The sequence below is a fragment of the Erpetoichthys calabaricus genome, chromosome 3 (genome assembly GCF_900747795.2).
Source record: "Erpetoichthys calabaricus chromosome 3, fErpCal1.3, whole genome shotgun sequence".
Taxonomy (NCBI): domain Eukaryota; kingdom Metazoa; phylum Chordata; class Cladistia; order Polypteriformes; family Polypteridae; genus Erpetoichthys; species Erpetoichthys calabaricus.
The window spans coordinates 185,138,850-185,157,824 of record NC_041396.2 but is presented as its reverse complement, the minus strand read 5'-3'; the positions used below and the strand labels follow the sequence as shown (position 1 = coordinate 185,157,824).

General features: G+C 36.9%; 1 protein-coding gene across 1 annotated transcript in view; it reads left to right on the top strand.

Moving 5' to 3' along the window:
- The window catches only part of rpf2 (ribosome production factor 2 homolog), a 35,733-nt gene extending 32,024 nt beyond the window's left edge, over positions 1-3,709 (top strand). Inside the window, exon 10 of the mRNA XM_028791587.2 lies at positions 3,300-3,709. Coding sequence (XP_028647420.1) covers positions 3,300-3,476 — 177 coding nt within the window. The 3' untranslated portion in view covers positions 3,477-3,709. The remainder of the gene's footprint in view (positions 1-3,299) is intronic.
- The last annotated feature ends 15,266 nt before the right edge of the window (positions 3,710-18,975 follow it).

Sequence of the window (18,975 nt, the reverse complement as noted above, 5' to 3'; positions counted from 1 at the left end):
TGAGTAAAGCACAATTGGGTTATTAGTATATTTGCGATAACTTGCATTTATTGGAGAGCAGAGCAGGGAATATAAAGAAGTACTACAGGATTTTACTTCTATTGCGGACCAAGCCTGTGTATGTTCATTTATTTGTGTCTATATTTTTATGGCTTGTATGTTTGCTGCCCAGTAATAAAACTGAAAATTAGGTAAAGCCATGCCACCTTCTGCCTGAGGTCTTTGTAGGGTCGCTCTTCAGATACGTGGGTGTTTTGAGTTCCAAATGAATGAGGTTATTGTTGAATCTACCTGTTTAAAAAACGATTTATTGATATATATTGGAATGTTTTGAAATAAAAAGAGAAGTTTAGGAAGGATATTCATCTTAACAATGTTAATTCTTCCGGCTAGAGTGAGATGAAGGGTTGACCATCTATGCAAGTCTTGCTTAATTTTTTCCATACAGACGCCAAAATTTTGTTGATAAAGAGCTTTATGTTTACTTGTGATATTTACCCCTAGGTATTTAAACTGATCTGCTATGGTAAAAGGTAGGGTGTCTAATCTAATATTATATGCTTGTGAATGCACTGGAAAGAGTATACTTTTATTCAGATTAATTCTAAGACCAGATATCTTTTGAAATTCTGTTAGTGCTGTTAAAACAGCAGGGACAGTGTTTTCTGGGTCTGATATATATAAGACCATATCATCTGCATATAGAGAAATTTTCTGTTCCAGTCCTTCTCTGACAATCCCCTTTATCTGATAAGAATTTCGGCAGTGAACCGCCAATGGTTCAATAGCGATTGCAAACAACAGTGGCGACAAGGGACATCCTTGTCTGGTACCACGTTCTAGTTTAAAGTAGTCTGAACAAATGTTATTAATACAAACTGAAGCTTCTGGATTGGTATACAGTAGTTTGATCCATGCACAAATATTCGGGCCAAACCCAAATTTCTCCAATGCAGTGAAAAGGTAATTCCATTCAATCATATCAAATGCTTTTTCTGCGTCTAATGATAGTAATATCTCTGGGGTGTTTGATTTTGCTGGTGAATATATAACATTAAACAAGCGTCGGAGATTTGAAGATAGGTGTCGGCCTTTAATAAATCCAGTTTGATCCTGTGATATTACCGAGGGCAGCACTTTCTCTATCCTTTTAGCTAGAATTTTTGAGAGTATCTTAACATCATTATTCAGGAGTGAAATTGGTCTGTATGATGCACATTGTAACAAGTCCTTATTTTGTTTAGGAAAGACGGTGATTAATGCTTGTCGAAATGTTGGAGGTAGTATTTGGTTGTCTCTAGCTTCTGTAAATGTTGCCAATAAGAGGGGAGCTAGCTGAGTGGAGAATTTCTTATAAAATTCTGCAGGGTAACCATCAGAGCCTGATGATTTCCCGCTTTGTAGTGACTTTATAGCGTCTAGTAATTCTGTTAGCATTAGAGGTTTATCCAGTTCCTCAGCACTTAAAGCATCTATTTGTGGTATCTGTGATGTATCCAGAAATGCATTAGATTGTGTGTTGTCTTCTTTGGACTCAGTAGAATATAAAGACTTATAATAATCTCTAAATGTGTGCATTTTATTTTTATAGTCAATTATTTCTTCTCCATTCTTGTTGGTGATTACTGGTATTGCATTGTGAACTTCTTGTTTGTGAATTTGTTGAGCTAAAAGCTTATTAGCTTTTTCTCAGTGTTCATAGTAATGCTGTCTAGACTTATAAATAAGTTGTTCAGTTTCTTTAGTTGTTAAGATGTTAAGTTCTGTATGCAGGGCCTGCCTTTTCCTGTGGAGAACTTCATTTGGATGCCTGGCTTGTTCTTCATCTATTCTAGTAATTTCACTTCTTAGCTCTGACACTTTCTTGGTTTCTAATTTATTTCTGTGGGAAAGATATGAAATAATCTGTCCTCTTAAGAAGGCCTTTAGAGTTTCCCAGAGTGTTCCTGCAGAAACCTCTGTGGACGTGTTTGTCTCTAGGAAGAAGCTGATTTGTTTGGGTATAAATTCTGTGCAGTTCTCGTCTGCCAATAAAAGAGGGTTAAGACGCCATCTACGCTGTGAGTGTGAGGGGCTTAATGATTTTAGCTCCAAGACTAGAGGGGCATGGTCAGAGATAACAATTGTGTCATATTTGCATGATTTAATTGTAGGCAGGAAATTATTATCTATAAAAAAATAATCAATTCTTGAGTAGCTATAATGCACTGGTGAGTAGAACGAATATGTTCTTGAGTTTGGGTTAAGAAACCTCCAGGGGTCTGATAAGTTGTGGTCATTTAAAAACACTGTAATTATCTTTGCAGTATTAGATGTCGTCCCCCCTGTCACAGGAGTCCTATCTAAGAGTGGATTTAAAACACAATTAAAGTCCCCAGCCATTATAATTTTATGAGTGTTCACATTGGGAATGGATGCAAATAGATTTTGCATGAATTCCTTATCATCAACATTGGGTGCATAAGCATTTATCAAAATCATTTTACTGTTATATAAGTTGCCCATGACCATCACATATCTCCCTTCAGGGTCCGATACTACATCTGATGCTACAAATGGAACTGTTCTATGTATGAGAATTCCCACCCCTCTAGTTTTCTTTATAAAGCTAGAATGGAACATTTGGCCAATCCAGTCTTTTTGTAGTCTGAACTGATCTTTGGTTAGTAAGTGGGTCTCCTGTAAAAATACTATTTTAGTGTTTAAGCCTGTTAGGTGAGAGCATACTTTCTTTCTCTTTAATTCATGATTCAGGCCTTTAACATTCCAGCTCACAAAGTTAACTGTCCCATCATGGAGACATTAATTTTGAGTTTTTAATGTCATTTTATAGTTTTAATTTCCTTGAAATTCCCACCCCTAATGATCGATACAAACTATTTTGAAGATTTTTTTTTTTTTACTTTGATTTAAAAATGTATTTATTACTACAAAGATCAGTTTTTGAAAGCGGCAGAACTAAAGAGCAAAATGCCACAAAATAAACCTACAGTAGAAATGCCTTTGCATGTTAAATACCTTAGTTGTTTTAATTATGTAAGCTTTGATTTTTGCTTTTAACACTAACAAATTTAGTTTTATCTGTATTTCCTGTATTCATTTAGATTGTCAGGATATAAATTTCCAATAAAAATAATAAGATGGTATTAATTTAATAAAACAAAAAATGGCGACCAAATAGACAAATAAATTTGTTTTTTTCTTGAAAAATAAAGGTCAATAAAGTGTTAGGTTAGAAGTATTAACATCATTCAGGTTTTCACTTTACCTAATCTAATGGTGTTTTTTGGACTTTTTAGCCAAAGAAGAAGAAGAATATTTCCCATGATGCCTTTGGAACAAAATATGGACGGTTACACATGCAGAAACAGGATCTGAGCAAATTACAAACAAGAAAAATGAAAGGATTAAGAAAACGTCGTGGAGAAGTCACAGAAGAAGAGCATGGCTCACCAAAAAAGGCAAAATCAGACTAAAAACTGTTACTTTAATGGGACTTTATTGACGAGCAGTACTTTTTTTGCCTGCCAGTGAATGGTGACAAAAAGAGGATCAAAACGGCTTAGATCACAGCCAACAAAAATGTGCTTCTCCCATCTGTTTTGATTATGGCGTGTCTATGATGATGCTTTACGCTGATATGTAAAAACAACCAACAAATGCTATTTTCTAGAATCCTAATCTGAAAGAAAATAAACAATTTATTTTATTTTGTCTAATTCTTTTTCTTTAAATAAATATTAGTTTCTCCTCTTAACTAATGGTAGGACACTGTAATTTTATGTGACCTAATTAAATGGGCTGTATTGGTGCATGCTCTGAAAGTCTGTCTAATAAAACATATTAGATAACATTATGTACCCATAGACAATTTAAACAGCCATCTTAATCTTTGTTTTGTTCTTTTCTATCATCTGGCATTCTCCCATTCATTGGCACATGTATCTAATAATTTTGCCTTTAACATCCATAGTGCTAAAGCACATGTTTTAAATAATTCTGGTTAAGAATAAAGTACACATGTATAGGGCAAATTTGTATTTTATACCAACATATTATGTATGGTGTCACTATTGCTGTTTTTCTGTTAGTTTTCCTACCTTAATTGTTGTTCTTTAATGCCTAATGCATCTTTTTAACTTGAAACTTCTGAAGAAATAGTGCCACTTTCTATTTGTTTTTGCAAACAGATGAATTTATGCCACCATCAGAATAGAAAACGTATGAAAGACTTGTTTGATTGTTGTTAGCCGAGGTGTTGGAGTACCTTACAGTTTGAGGTGCCCACATCATTTTTTCGATTCTCAGAATTATTTGTGTGAAGAAATGCTTCCTACCTTTCATCTTAAATACATAGCCCCTTTATTTTCACTGACACCTTCAAGTATATGATTCACTGGAGCTAGAACTTGAAGCATTTTTAATATTAAAGTGCAGTATATAACATGCAGCCGAACAGTGGTTCTAACTTTGTATTTCTTTGTATGGGATACACAGTACTAAAGATAAACATATTGTAGCTCAAAATACATCTATCAGAATCATAGAATCAAGTATGGCTGCTGCATGATAGCCAAAGATTTAACTTTTTAGCAGTATAGTAAAGAATTTCCATATTTTAATACAAGTTTTATGTTTTAATCCAAATGTGTGCTGACCTGAATCTAAAGGTGAGAGTGCCAATGGCCAATGTACTGGGAATGAGAAAAGTGGCTGGGCAAGATAGTGGAGGCCCTCCCAATTTGAAAACAGCATTACAACAGAATACAACCGAATCAAACAAACACAATTAACATACCAAATACAACAGTATGTTTCAAAATTAATCCAAAGAATAGTACACAGCATTCAACCCCCACCAAAATGAAAACACAGAACAATACAATTAGAAAGCCCTGCCTAAAATTTATAACAAAACAGCAAGTGGAGTAAGAACATTAAGGAAAGGCCGGGTGAGCTTATTTTAGACTTGCATTAATGAGTTCTTGCCATATTTTGAAAAAGTTCTGAACAAATCCTCTTAAAGAGAAATTGATTTTTTCTAATTTGTTATAATATAGTACATTTCTTTCCCACTGAGTTATAGATGGTGGATTAGGATTCTTTTAGTTGAGTTAAATAAGTCTACATGCTAGAAGTGTGATAGAGGATAATACAAGCAATTTCTTATAGCGCACTTTAATCCCATCTGGTGTTAATACTTTGACAGCATTATTTGGATTAGGACTTATTTTAAAGCAATGCCTGTACAAGAAATAAGCAAAAACGTTTTGCCCGTAGTGATTTAAGCGTAAGGCATTCCCAAAACATATGATCTTTGTTGGGACTTAAGACAATTTAACAAAATATTTGTGAATGAGGAAGTGTTTTTAGTTAATTAAATTAGAATGTGCTCTGTGAATGATTGAGTTCCTTCTGTTTCCGAAATTCCAGTTGAGAACTCCCTTTCCCATTGTGTCCCATTAAAGGGTTTTTTTTTTATGTATATAATATATATTCAGGAGATGTTGTCAGAATCTTCACCCACATTAGCCAGTATGGCCTCGGGGATAAATACGGGTGAGAGGTGAAGGAAATTGGGTAGGCTACTTTGAACAAACTTTTTATACGTAAGAAAAATGTGCAAAGATGCAAGATTAAATTTGGAGAGTAATTGTTCAAAAGATGCAAAAATACAATTGTTTACTGATGTGGCACTGCTATTTTTTTTAATCAGATAAACCACCGTTATTAGTAGTAGTGACATTTCTGCATGGCAAATAATTTACTTGTTGATGTAGTAGAGTAACAGAAAAACAACAGACCCAGCTGTCATGACATTGTTTTGAGTAATTGACTCATTCATTGTGTTCAAAATAATAGCAGTGTGAAGTTTAATTAGTGAATTCATTCATTCTGTGAAACACATGGGTGTCATTAATTGTCCTTTTAGAAAGAAGAAGGGAAGCAACTTTTCCCACATTGTTATAAAATAGATTTCCTTCTGAATTACTGAGTAATATGGACCATTCCAGACAGAATTCGGTGGAACAACATAAATTGATTATATGTTTTCCCTCTCCAATCAACTTTTTAAAGAAGTGCAGCAAATTACAGGATACACAGCTAAAATAATCTCAAATGCTTTAAAATGTCAAAAAAAATCAAACACATGGAAGAAAACTAGCAACTACTATTAAAATGGATTGAAGAATAGTCTGAATAACAAAGATTCAGCCCAACATCACCTGCAGAAAGATCAAAGATGATCTAAAATTAGTAAATTACAAGTAAATTAATTAGTAAATTAAGTACTGTTACTGTCAGAAGATGTTTGATCAAAGCTTAGCTATAAGCAAGAAGCCCCTGTAAAGCAGCATTGCTGAAGAAACGGCATGTGCAGAATCGGTTAGAATTTGCCGAGGAACAAATCAAATCGATTGGCCTAAAGAGAAATGACATAATATTCTGTGGACCGATGAAAGTAAAATTGTTCATTTTGGGGTCTAGTGGTCATCAACAGTATGTCAGATGACCAAGCCACAGTACACTGTGAAGACAGTGAAGCATGGTGGCGCAGAAATCATATTATGGGGATGTTTTTTATACTACGGTACTGGGTGTATTTATTGTACACCTGGGATAATGGATCAGTTTGAATACATCAAAATACTTGGAGATTATGTTGCTGAAATGCCCCTGAGATGGGTGTTTCAACAAGACAATGACCCCAAACGTGCAAGAAAGCGAGCAACTTCTTGCTTCCTGACTAAAAGGATTGAGGTAATGGAGTGGCCAGCTCAATTGCCTGACCTCAAGCCCATTAAAAACATGTGGCGTGACATTAAAAATGCAGTTTCTGAAGCAAAACCCAAAAATACATAGGAACTTGAAGAGAACTTGAATTTGAAGAGAAAAACATCGACACTGTTTGTTGTTTGTTTAAAAAAAAAAAAAGATTAATATTCATTTTCTTTGCTTCCTGTAAATGAATAACACAGACTTGATAAAATTGGTTAATGCTTTGATTTAGAATTGAATGTGTAATATTTCCACTACATCTGAAATATGGAAATAAAAGCTATTGCAAAGTATTTCATTTTATTCACTTTTTAATGCACTGCTATTTTGTTGAACACAACCGTATTTTCAATATGGCAATCTCAGAGTGTTTCAGCCCCAAGTATCTTCTGTACATTGAGCACAGCATAGCTTGCAGAAGGTAGAATTAAGTGATGATCATGTATAGGGGCAACAGATTAGAACTTCTCTACCTTGTAAAATATGTCCTACATTCATTCCATATTTTTAGTAATTAATGGATGTTTAGGTTTCTAATAAATTAACCCTATTTAATGTTCTCTGGCAGGCAGAACAGAGCGCATTTAGAAAATTAAGAACAGCATTTCTTTTCCATTACAAACCAAGCCAGTGTACTTACTGTAGATTCTTAGATTTCTGTCATTTTCAGAATGTTAATTTGCAGCCAGGAATAAAACAAAGTTACGTAATGCCATGCCACTTTCTGCCTTAGATATCTCTCTGTGGGGTCATCTTTTTGATCTGTAGCCATTTTGGGTTCCTAATAATAAGGTTACAATTATGTCTAATTTCTTTAAAAAAAAAAAAAAGCTTTGTTGATGTGGATAGGGATGCCCTGGAAATAAGAACTAGCTTTGGAAGGATATTTAGTTAGGCCATTGTAATTCTCCCAGCTAATTTATGATTGGGGCAAGACTATCTTTTAACATCATTTGACTTCTTCCATCATCCATCCATCCATTATCCAACCCGCTATATCCTAACAGAGGGTCACGGGGGTCTGCTGGAGCCAATCCCAGCCAACACAGGGCACAAGGCAGGAACAAATCCAGGGCAGAGAACCAGCCCACTGCAGGGCACACACACCAAGCACACACTAGGGACAATTTAGGGTCACCAATGCACCTAACCTGCATGTCTTTGGACTGTGGGAGGAAACCCATGCAGACACGGAAGAACATGCAAACTCCACATAGGGAGGACCCGGGAAGCGAACTCAGGTCTCCTTACTCTGAGGCAGCAGCCTATTCTTCTATCATAATATTCAAATTGTATTTTAAAGAGTCTTTATATTTCCTTGTGATTTTCATCCACTAAACAGAGAATTATGTTTGGTATAACGAGTGTAAATCCTACCACGTAGCATACAACATTATCCACTTTCACTTCATCCTTCACCTCCAGCTACACATGCACACTGGGAGACTTTAGATTTACATTTTTTTTTTTTATTATTGGAAGAAATTCCGGTTAACATGATTAACAGAGTCACAGATCTCTGTGCCAGGTAAGTCTCAGCCATCTCTGACCTCGTTCAATGTTTCCTCTCAGTTCTTGCTTTATAGTCATCTTCTACACATTAAATTTGGTCAGGATTATCTTAAATGAGATGTTAACAGTGCCTCATCTGGACACTGGATGGCGCCTGGATCACATTTTCCTGTGTTCAAAGTGTAAAGCACCCAGTTAAAGCTCATAAAATCTTGTGGCTTCATCCTGCTGAGTTCAGAGGTTCTAAATCTGGAACGTCTTAATGAACTTTGGCTGGGAAAAAGTTCTTTCAAAATGAATTTCAGTAAATCAGTTTCTGTATTCTGCTTATTATTTTTCAGTACTGTAGTTCTGGATCTGTATTTGACTCTGCGATGTAACCAACAGGCCTTAAGTTGGCATAGAGAAGTTTTAATTGCCTTTCAGTTCTTAAATGTATATGTTTTTCCACCCAGCTAGCATCTGTTTTTAGAATCTTTTTAGGCAAAGTAAATCAGGAAGCAGTCCTGAGTGGGCCAGTTACGAGTTCCCAGTGGATTTGGGAACTCATGAAGAACATGGAAGCTCCACAGGGGAGGCGCACCAACAAGTTAGAAAATATACGCCTGGCATAGCAGTCAGATGTGTTTAGAACTTCATTAACTGGTTTAAGCGGTGGAGCATTTTTAATTTTTGTTTATATCTTCTGAGAAAGAGAAGCATTTGTTAATTAAATAATTTTCTAACAATTTGTTATATTCAAAAATAGTAGTAATGAGAGAATGTAATTATATGTAATAGATACATAAAATACAAGTTTTTTAATGGCATTCGTCAAAATCTTGTAGTTAAAAAACAAGCCTAAATAGACTCGTGACTAAACTAGATACCAGCATCGGACTCAAGCGATCTGAATGATCTATCATGTACTGTTATTCGTCGTTTGATGTTTAGGATCATCAATCCTGTGACAAGGTAAGTATATAGATAGATAGATAGATAGATAGATACTTTATTAATCCCAATGGGAAATTCACAACATATACAACATATTCTAAACAAGCATGTAGCAGATCTTCATGCAAACAGTGCTTACAGATAAAGGGGATATACTTCAAATAAAATACCAAGAACAACTTGCACTTTCAATCATGTTATTCAACACAAATACCAATAGATGCAATGGTCTACTGAGGGAAAAAGTAAGTGCACCCTTGGCCTCAGGAGTTGTTATTGCCCCTTTAGTAGAAGTGATTTCTTGTAAGTGTTTTGCATGACTGCCCACCAGTCACTGACAGTGAACGTTTTGACCACTTACTCCATGCAAAATTCCTTCAGTTGCAAGATGTTTGTGGGTTTTCTTGCACATACTGCCTGTTTCAAAGTCCAAACACACACATGTCAATAGGATTCAAATTAGAACTTTGATTAGGTCAGTCCATTACCTTACATTTCTTCTTTTTTTAAACATCTCTTGGTGGATTTGCTAGTGGGCTTCAGATTATTATCGCGTTGAAAGGTCCATTTCCAGTTCAACTTCTGCTTTCGGACAGATGGCCTCACATTCTTCTTAAGTGCACTTTGACCTGATGCAGAATTCGTAGTTGACTCAATGACCCCCTAACCATAACATTTCCCTCCTCCATGCTTCATAGTTGATAAGAGGGTATTCTTCTGAAATGCTGTGTTTAGTTTGCACCAAATAGGTCTACTGTTACTGTGGGCACAAAATCTATCCAGAGCATATTGTTGTTGAAGTTTGGTCTTTTCCTATTTTTTCAATGGTAAACTGTATTCCTGCTCTGATACTTTTTTGGACAGAAAAGGCTTTTTCCTGGCACACTTCACACACCGGTCATTTTTGTGCAGCCCCTTTCCGATTGTAGATGCTTGCATGTTTAGTATGAAACGGTCAGCTCCTGGGCTGAATTTTCTGGTCTGGCCAGTCCTAGACAAATTAACATTCGTTTGAAATCTACGCCACTTGTAGATGATTTTCTTATAGTGGAATTACTGATTGCAAATAATTTGGTGATCTTTTTATAGCCCTTACTAGACTCTCAGACATTCATAACCTTCTTTCTGAAGAGCTTTAGAAAGTTCTTTTGATCTTGGCATGATGATACCACACGTGTCAACTGCAAATAGAATACCAGCCCCTAGATATCTGCGGTTTAAATAAATCAGGTTCCATGTGCATACTCCCTAAGGAGGTTCTAATCATTGGCACCTAATCTGGAACAGTTGATTCTAATTTTCATAGATTTGAAGTGATGATACATGTAGGGGAGAACTTACTTTTTTGATGTGACAAATCTGCATTTCTGTTAATTTAGATTATGAAAATGGATACAACCATGTCAGTTTTATATGCCATTTGTTTAAGTATATCACCTTTACTGGAGGCAACGTTTGCATTAAGTTTTAATGTTTGCCTGTTCAAATATGTTTAAAAAGTCAACAATTTCCATAGGGCGTATTTGCTTTTTCACTTGAAGGCTTATGTTTTGTGGAGCAATTTGTACAAATTACTTCATCCAATTGAGGAATTTGAATGGAGTCCTTCTGTAAAATCCATGTCTCAGCTAATAAAACAACATCATTTGCTATAAAAATTTCAAGATGATGCGGTTTTAACTTCTGAATGTTGTGGGAAATGATCTGTATTGCTGTTCTTGATTCTCCGAGGAGGTTAAATTTGGTGATGCACAGGGTTTCTTGCAGCCTTTCATAAATGAATCATTAACGTTAGGTAGAGGTGGGGGGTTTGAATTGTCACTGATAAATAACCCAGAAGCAGACATCACCTTTGAGCAAGTGACGTACACTCGTGATCTGAATATTTGGGGTTTTAGGTAGAAAACAGCTTTGTTTCAAGTATCTCCTTGAGATTTGTGGATTGTCGTACTACCCTCTGCTGGAATAATGATAAACTGCTTTTGATGAACTTGAAGGTTGCTTGCCTTCCTCATGCCAATAGTACAAATTAAAACAATAGGTGCTAATTAAGGTGATATATTATTTTTCTGCATATGTGTCAAGAACTTGTGATAGATAGGCTATTGTTCCAGTCTGGTAGTCTTCAAATCCATAGCATATATGGCTTAATTTCCTGATTATTATTAAGTTTAGTGTTCTCAGTTTTACAAAGCATCATTGAGTACTCTATCATTTTTGTCTACGTTGTTTGTCAAAGTATTGAGTTCTGTAGACCAAACATGTCCTTTAAAGATTTTGCAGATGCTGCCTGTTTGGATTATTAAAGTCCATTTCCAAAACAGTTCACTGTGCACATCTCTTCTTCCATAGATGTACGTTTTGCAGTATGGTGAGCATCCGTTGGACGACTGTTTTCATGTCCAGTGCACATTGACTGATTTCATTCATATGCATAATTCCGTCTACCATATGAGTTAAGACAGATGTAAAAGAAATACCCCCTTCTAGCTCATAATTTCCACTAACTCATGTAGGTAAAAGTCTTGGCCCAGCTTGTTCCCCAATAGGATTAGATGATGAAACTTGAAAAATATATCTAGCACCAACTGGTGGTAATTGTCGGAAATCTTTTTACAGAAACATACTTCACCAAAATCACTTTTTGTTCTAAACATTTGTTGTAGCCTTCTATTCATTTTCATAAATTGTTGTGCATTAGAAATTTCATCTATTATAACTGCCTTTAAATTGTGATAATACAAAGGTAAATCAAAAATTAAAGGCAATTTGAAAATTACATGTGTGACAAGAAAGACACTTAGACATCATACAGGTTTGGGGCAGTACCCGTATAATGTGCCTTGGCTGCAAAAAAGGTATTTTTAAAGGTTGTGAGTTGTTCACTCAACTGAGTCCAAAACACAACTCCAATATTGATTCAAGATGGCGGCTTTAAAGGCCAGTGTAGGAAGTGACGTCATCGGGGCTGGAAGTGGAAATGATGTCATCAGAGGCCAGACTGGAAGTGATGGCATCAACTGCGCCAGAGGCGCCGGAACCCTGTGGTATTTCCCGAGAATGGTCAACAAGGAATCGAGAAAGACAGTTAGTGCACCCCAGTGCCCCCTGGATGGATGTGGAATTGTCATTATTCAGGCCCTTTAGTTGACTCCTACTCTCACGTGTGTGACACATGGCAACTGCATTGGATAAAAGCAGATGCAATACAACACATTTGCAATGGCTTGTGGGTAATTCAAACACACACAGCACAGCACCCTACCATTTGTCTGGTTGAGGCCAAAATCACATTAACAGAAGCATTACGCTGCAGGATTGTACCATTATTGAACAACGCACCGTAGTGAGATTTCTTTGGGCAGAGGGAGTGAAGCCTGCTGAAATTCACCGAAGGCTGCTGGTTTGTACAGATCAGTAAGCTGTTTGGGTACCCATGTTGCGCAAATTTTCGTTACCCCAAGTTGTCATGCACTATGGAAAGTGCAGATCAATAGGTGACATCCATATGTGCAGCAATATCAGACAATATAATCTGTCACACATCTCTAATGAAGTCATTCACCATGTCGATAAGGGCTTGTGTGTGTGATGTTGATGGTCGACCAGATCAAGCTTCATCAGTTACATTTGTTCTATATATTCATAAACATTACTTCAAATCATACTGTTTTCACTTCCATACTGAGTCATCTTTTCCAGTTTGTTAATAATAATAGGACAATTAAACTTCCAAAGGGCCCATTTTTGCCTTTCCACATTTTCATGAGTTGGTAGAAACGGTAGTTAATGTACAGAGCACAAGAGACAGGGTCCTGTCTTATCAGACAAAGGTTTTTCATGTATCCCATATTAGGTGCTTCATCCAGTGATAGATCTTTCTTGTTGATGGCTTTTGCAAGAATTCCTGGCCACTTTGTCACTGGCCGCTAAGAAGGTTAAAACAAGAGTAAGGAGACCATATTGTCTGATTACAACCAATACACTTTTTTGTTTTTTTCCAGTGAGCTGCTGAGCTTCTAATTCCTTTTAAAAACTTATAACCATAGTCATGCTGAATCAAATTCTAAACAAATTCACAATGTATATCCCTTTCTATTATATTGAAACCTGCTCATTTTTTTTTTTATTTCCTCCCCAACAAAATTGGGATTTTTTAAAAGCATTCAATAAATGATCATTCCGAGCTGCTCTGCAATCATATTGTGTTATTTCTGAATTAGAAATGTTTGTGTAAATTCATTTCACTTTGGGGTTTGTTCCTTGACCACAGTGAATTGGAGGAAAAGATAGCCTCTCAGTGTGGCTGTCTAGTGGTGGCCGTCCCAGGTGCAAATGCTGTCATATCCCCATCATCAATCAAAGTTCATCAGAGTCATCTTCATTATCAGTAAGAGCCAGAACATGGTCATTCATACCTTCATTGGAATTCAAAAGTCTTACTCACTAAAACTGCCACAGTCCATGTTCATCTCTCATTGTTTACAGCAATTAGCTGCATCTCATATTTTCTTTGGACCAGCACATTTGTTCAAGTAATGAAGTGACACACTCGACATATGAGTTGTAAGTGTATTTTAAAAGTGTCTGAAAAAGTTTCAACCTAATGATCACATCATCTTATCAATCGAAACAGGAACATTAATTTTAGAGCCTTTCAATCCCACTTACCTGTCATCCCCAAGGCTTTGTATCTGCATAAAAGCAATACGTGCAGAAACACACTGCTCTTGTCACACATCCTTGTGACGGCTCTTAAGGACCAGGGATGTGCGCAATGGGGTGTCTACGGTGGCTCCAGCCCCTGCCCCTTTCCCCTCATTGGCCCAGGTGCCGTTTGTCCTGTTAGAAACAAATTGATCGCTACTGACCTTGGATCTTGTTAAAGTTAAGGAAGTTACTGATTACTATCACATATGGAAATAAAGTATGGTCAGTGATAATTATTTCCATTTATTCCACAGAAAGTATAATACATATGTGAGTGCCAGTCATGTTTTGTATGATGTTTTGACGTGGAAGGTAGCTGTCAAGTCAGTGCACATTCATTTTGTTAATAACATCAGCTTTTCTAGTTAACTTGTTATGATTATCAACCTCTACCCAGTTTCAGAAAGTATTTGAGATTTATAAATTAACTGTTTCTCGCAACATTTTCTACCTAGTTAGCCCAAGCACATTGGAACAAAGCAAAACATTGTAAAACTGTAGGCATTGTGAAAGTGTGTCTCCGAGGGACCAATTTTGGGTTTCAGATTTCGGGTTAAATGAGAGAGTTGAGTATTTAATTCTGCATACACCTATCCAATGAACAGTGCCCAAGCACTACTGAATATATTTAAAGAGCCTGATGCTGATTTAGTGTTTCCGATTGCTAAAATTCATTGTCACATTGCCAGTATCAACAGCAACCACTGAACAAAGTTTATCCAAGCTCAACTCAGTTAAGTCCAAATTCGGAAATCTATGAAGACAAAAATGGCCGTCTGACCTTCTGATTCTGTCGAGAATGATGTCACTATTTATAAAGGTGAAGTCACTGCAATTTCTCAAAACATAGCATCCATAATGCTGTAAAAACCAAAAGCTGACGAATCCTATATTCATTTATTTGGGAATTTGTAAAAAATACAGTGTATATAAAATCATTTCACATTGTACATCAGAGGTCTGTATCATAATACAAATGACTTTTAATTTCTAAATGATTAATGCACAAAAAAGAAATGGTAATCTGTGCTACCAGGTGATCACGTCTAGTGGATTTTTTAATAATCGATCACAAAAGGCATGTTATAAGAGGAAGAAAAAAAAATCTTTTGACTTGATGTGCTCTAATGTGAACTCTTGCTGTTAAAGCTCATCTGGTATTCATGTAACTAATTCTTTGATTTACTGTTTTGTCTGGTTAGGATATGTTAGGAAAATTAAGTGTAGGCACAGTAGAGGAGATAGAGTGTCTTCCCTGATAATTATCAGCAATTGTGGACAAAAGGTTGGAAATATTATAATATCCCTTGAAGTGTATATTCAGATTTCCAGTAAAAGTAAAAATCACCGATGTAAAGGTAGGCACAGGCTTGATTTGCAATGATTGTTAATGTTTATTATTCTCTGTTTTTGGCGGCGGCGTTTTGCACCACCACAACCTGATTAAAGTTCTCTGCAGCCACCTCTGGGATGTTGGAAAATAAGACACACTGCACAGAATCTTCTAGGGCGATGCTTAAAAAATAATAAGGAATGACTTTAGCGCATTAATGTGAGGTAGAATGACCACTGGGATCTGGGTGGTCTTTTGGCTTTGAACCTCTTCCCTTTCATTTTCCTGAGCATCTCACCAGCTGGAGTTTTTTGTACAGTATTTCTGTCCTCTTTGGCCATCTGAACATTACAATCATTGGAGATTTAAAAAAAGTGAATTCAGCAAAATAATCAATAATTAAAAAAATCTACTTTACCTATGACTTCTTTATCTTTATTATGTATTAGGAGGCTTTGCCCACTGCTCACTTCGCTCGCCAACCCATTTATCCCCCACCAGTGCTACGCGCCGTTGTGAAAAGGGAGCCTGAATGCACCCCAAGAAGACGTGGTCGCTCCTCCGAAACCCCTCTTAAACGGTGATACAATGGGAAACAAAAAACAGTTGGTTTTTTTTACCTCCTCTTTGCTCGATCAGCTCCTGGCTTGCTGCTGCTGCTGTGCCATGTGATCTGCATTTCGTGCGGCTCTTCGAACGTTTAAAAGCCTGTACAGCAGCAGTCCTTTTATTTCACTGCCTTGTCTCTCTTGTCCCCCAGACATCCTCAAACACTATGTGATCTCTTTTAGCTATTCCTTTATTTCACCAAGTAATATTTTCCATTTGTTTGTGCTATTGCGATCTTTACTCTCATTTTTTTTGAGACGTTCAAATTTTCCTACCTCCATTATCTCTAACCTGTTCTGTATGTGTATCATGGGACTTGCTTCCAATGGCTGTAAGTATGACGTGACTTGTCCGTCTCGTGGGACGTGAAAGTGTCTCTCTTGTCTCTCTGTCTGTCCTCAAAAGATCTCTCTTCCAAAGATCACGTCTCGTCGCATACCGTCACAAGATTTTTTTTTATAATAGAGAGATGTGTGTATTATTTTTTACTTATTTACAATTTTTGGTATTTATTCATTCATATACTCATTTAGTTCTAATTTATTGTTTTTCCTTTTACTTTCTAACTTTTTGAACTTCTTGTAAAGCAAGGTGAGCTTTTTATTATGTATGTGAATGTACTATTAAAATACATAATGTTGTTGTTATTGTTGTTATATATAAATGATATGCTCCATGACTATTCCACCATGATCTTCCTGCCCACTGAGCACTGGGGTGCTAAACAACAGGCACCTATTTTTATATGGAAACGAGGCCTATAATGCCTATTGATCCAGGGAGAAAGACAGCCAGACAGCCATAGCCATTACCTGACGGTATAAAATCCAATTAAATCCTGTAGCCTGAAGTTCAGGGACCTGAAGACAGTGATTTGTGTTTACTTACTTGGCCGATGCCATTTATACAGTTTATTTTTGTATAGCCCAAAATCACACAGGAAGTGCCGCAATGGGCTTTAACAGGCCCTGCCTCTTGACAACCCCCCAGCCTTTACTCTCTAAGAAGACAAGGAAAAACTCCCAAAAAAACCTAGTAGGGAAAATGGAAGAAACCTTGGGAAAGGCAGTTCAAAGAGAGACCCCTTTCCAGGTAGGTTGGGCGTGCAGTGGGTGTCAAAAGAAGGGGGTCAATACAATACAATACACAGAACAGAACAAATCCTCAATAAAAAATAAAAAATAAAATTTTTTCAACCATTTGTCCAAGGCAACTTACAACATTTGAGATACAATTAGTTACATTATTATTTTTTTTTTCGTTTGGATCTAAGGCAGGTGAAGTGACTTGCTCAGGGTCACATAGTGTGAGTAGTAGTAGTTGAACACAAAACCTCAGGGGCTGAGGTCCAAGCCTTTAACCACTGCACCACACTGATACCTCCTTCCTGCTTTACTCTATTATACATTTTTAATGCGAAATGTTTTCTTGTCCCCAAATCAAATCTAATCTATAATAATAAAAGGCAAAGCCCTCACTGACTGACTGACTCACTCACTCACTGACTGACTGACTCACTCATCACTAATTCTCCAACTTCCCGTGTAGGTGGAAGGCTGAAATTTGGCAGGCTCATTCCTTACAGCTTACTTACAAAAGTTAGGCAGTTTTCATTTCAAAATTATACGCGTAATGGTCATAACTGGAACCTCTTTTTTGTCCATATACTGTAATGGTAGGCAGCAAGATGGCCGTAGGAGACTGAGTTGCGTGTCGCGTCATCACGCCTCCCACGTAATCACGTGAACTGACTGTGAACTCAGTACGTAGAAAAGAAGGAGGAGCCCCAAAGAGCGCAGAAGAAAACATTCATTACACAATTGACAAGGCAGCGAAACAATAAGAAGCGAGTGAGTGCCGCATACAAGCATCTTCATAAGACACGAGGTATAAAAAAGCACGGTGTAAACCGTAAGTCTAAATTAACTTTATACAAACGCTCCCGCTGCCGTTTGCAATACCATATTCGCGAGATACAACTTTAATGAGAAGACACGAGGTATAAAAAAGCACGGTGTAAACCGTAACCTTAACTTTATAGAAACGCTCCCGCTGCCGTTTGCAATGCCATATTCGCGAGATACAAGTTTAATGAGAAGACACGAGGTATAAACGAGAGTTTGCATCACTTTGTAACAGAGTTAAAATTGCTGTAGCGAGAAACTTTTAACTGCCGGGTCTTAGCTAACATTAAATAAACCCGTGGACATCGCAACATCACACAAGAGAGTGGCTCACGTGAAGTGACTGAACGCAGCAGGAGTGATCACTTCCATAAATCAAACCTGTTCAAAAAACACATTACACAATTGATAAGGTAGGAAAACAATATGAAACAAGGCACGGTATAAACCGTAACTTTAACTTTATACAAACGCTGCCGTTTGCAATACCATATTCGCCCCTGCGAAGCACGGTGATTTTGCTATATATATAAAACTATTTCAACCATTGTATGATCTGCTTCTCCCAACTGAAAGAGGGCACCGTGGCAGAAGTTAGCCGACTTGCTCACCAACCACAAGCGTTACCTGGTAGGTAACCACCCATACAATCAGATTGTGAATCAGACTACGAATGCCTGCAATGTAATTACCCCGATCTACATGCTGTCAAATGAACGAACCTCACGCCGTGGCACAACGTTAGGGGCTTCGCCTCTACGTCCGAGGATCGATTCCCGTAAGGGAGTGCAGTGACTGTGTACTCCTAATGAGCCCACAATTACGGCGAAACACGTGTCGCATACTATGCATCTTCAAAGCACGGTGTAAACAGTAAGTTTAAATTGAGTTTATAGAAACGCTCCCGCTGCCGTTTGCAATACCATATTAGATGACTTTGTAACAGAGTTAAAATTGCTAGAACGATAAATTTTTAACTGCCGGGTCATGTCGCGTGTTCTTGGGTAGGTACACCAAAAAATGTATACATTTATGCATGTAATGGGCAAACAAAAAATGTACTATACCCGAAAGCACTACAGTAGTACTCAATGTATCTTTACTTCTTAAATGTTAATGTTTTACTGTTTAATAATTTATACGCTTCTTATATGTTATTCAGATTCTTTTATCAAAATACCAGTAACAGCG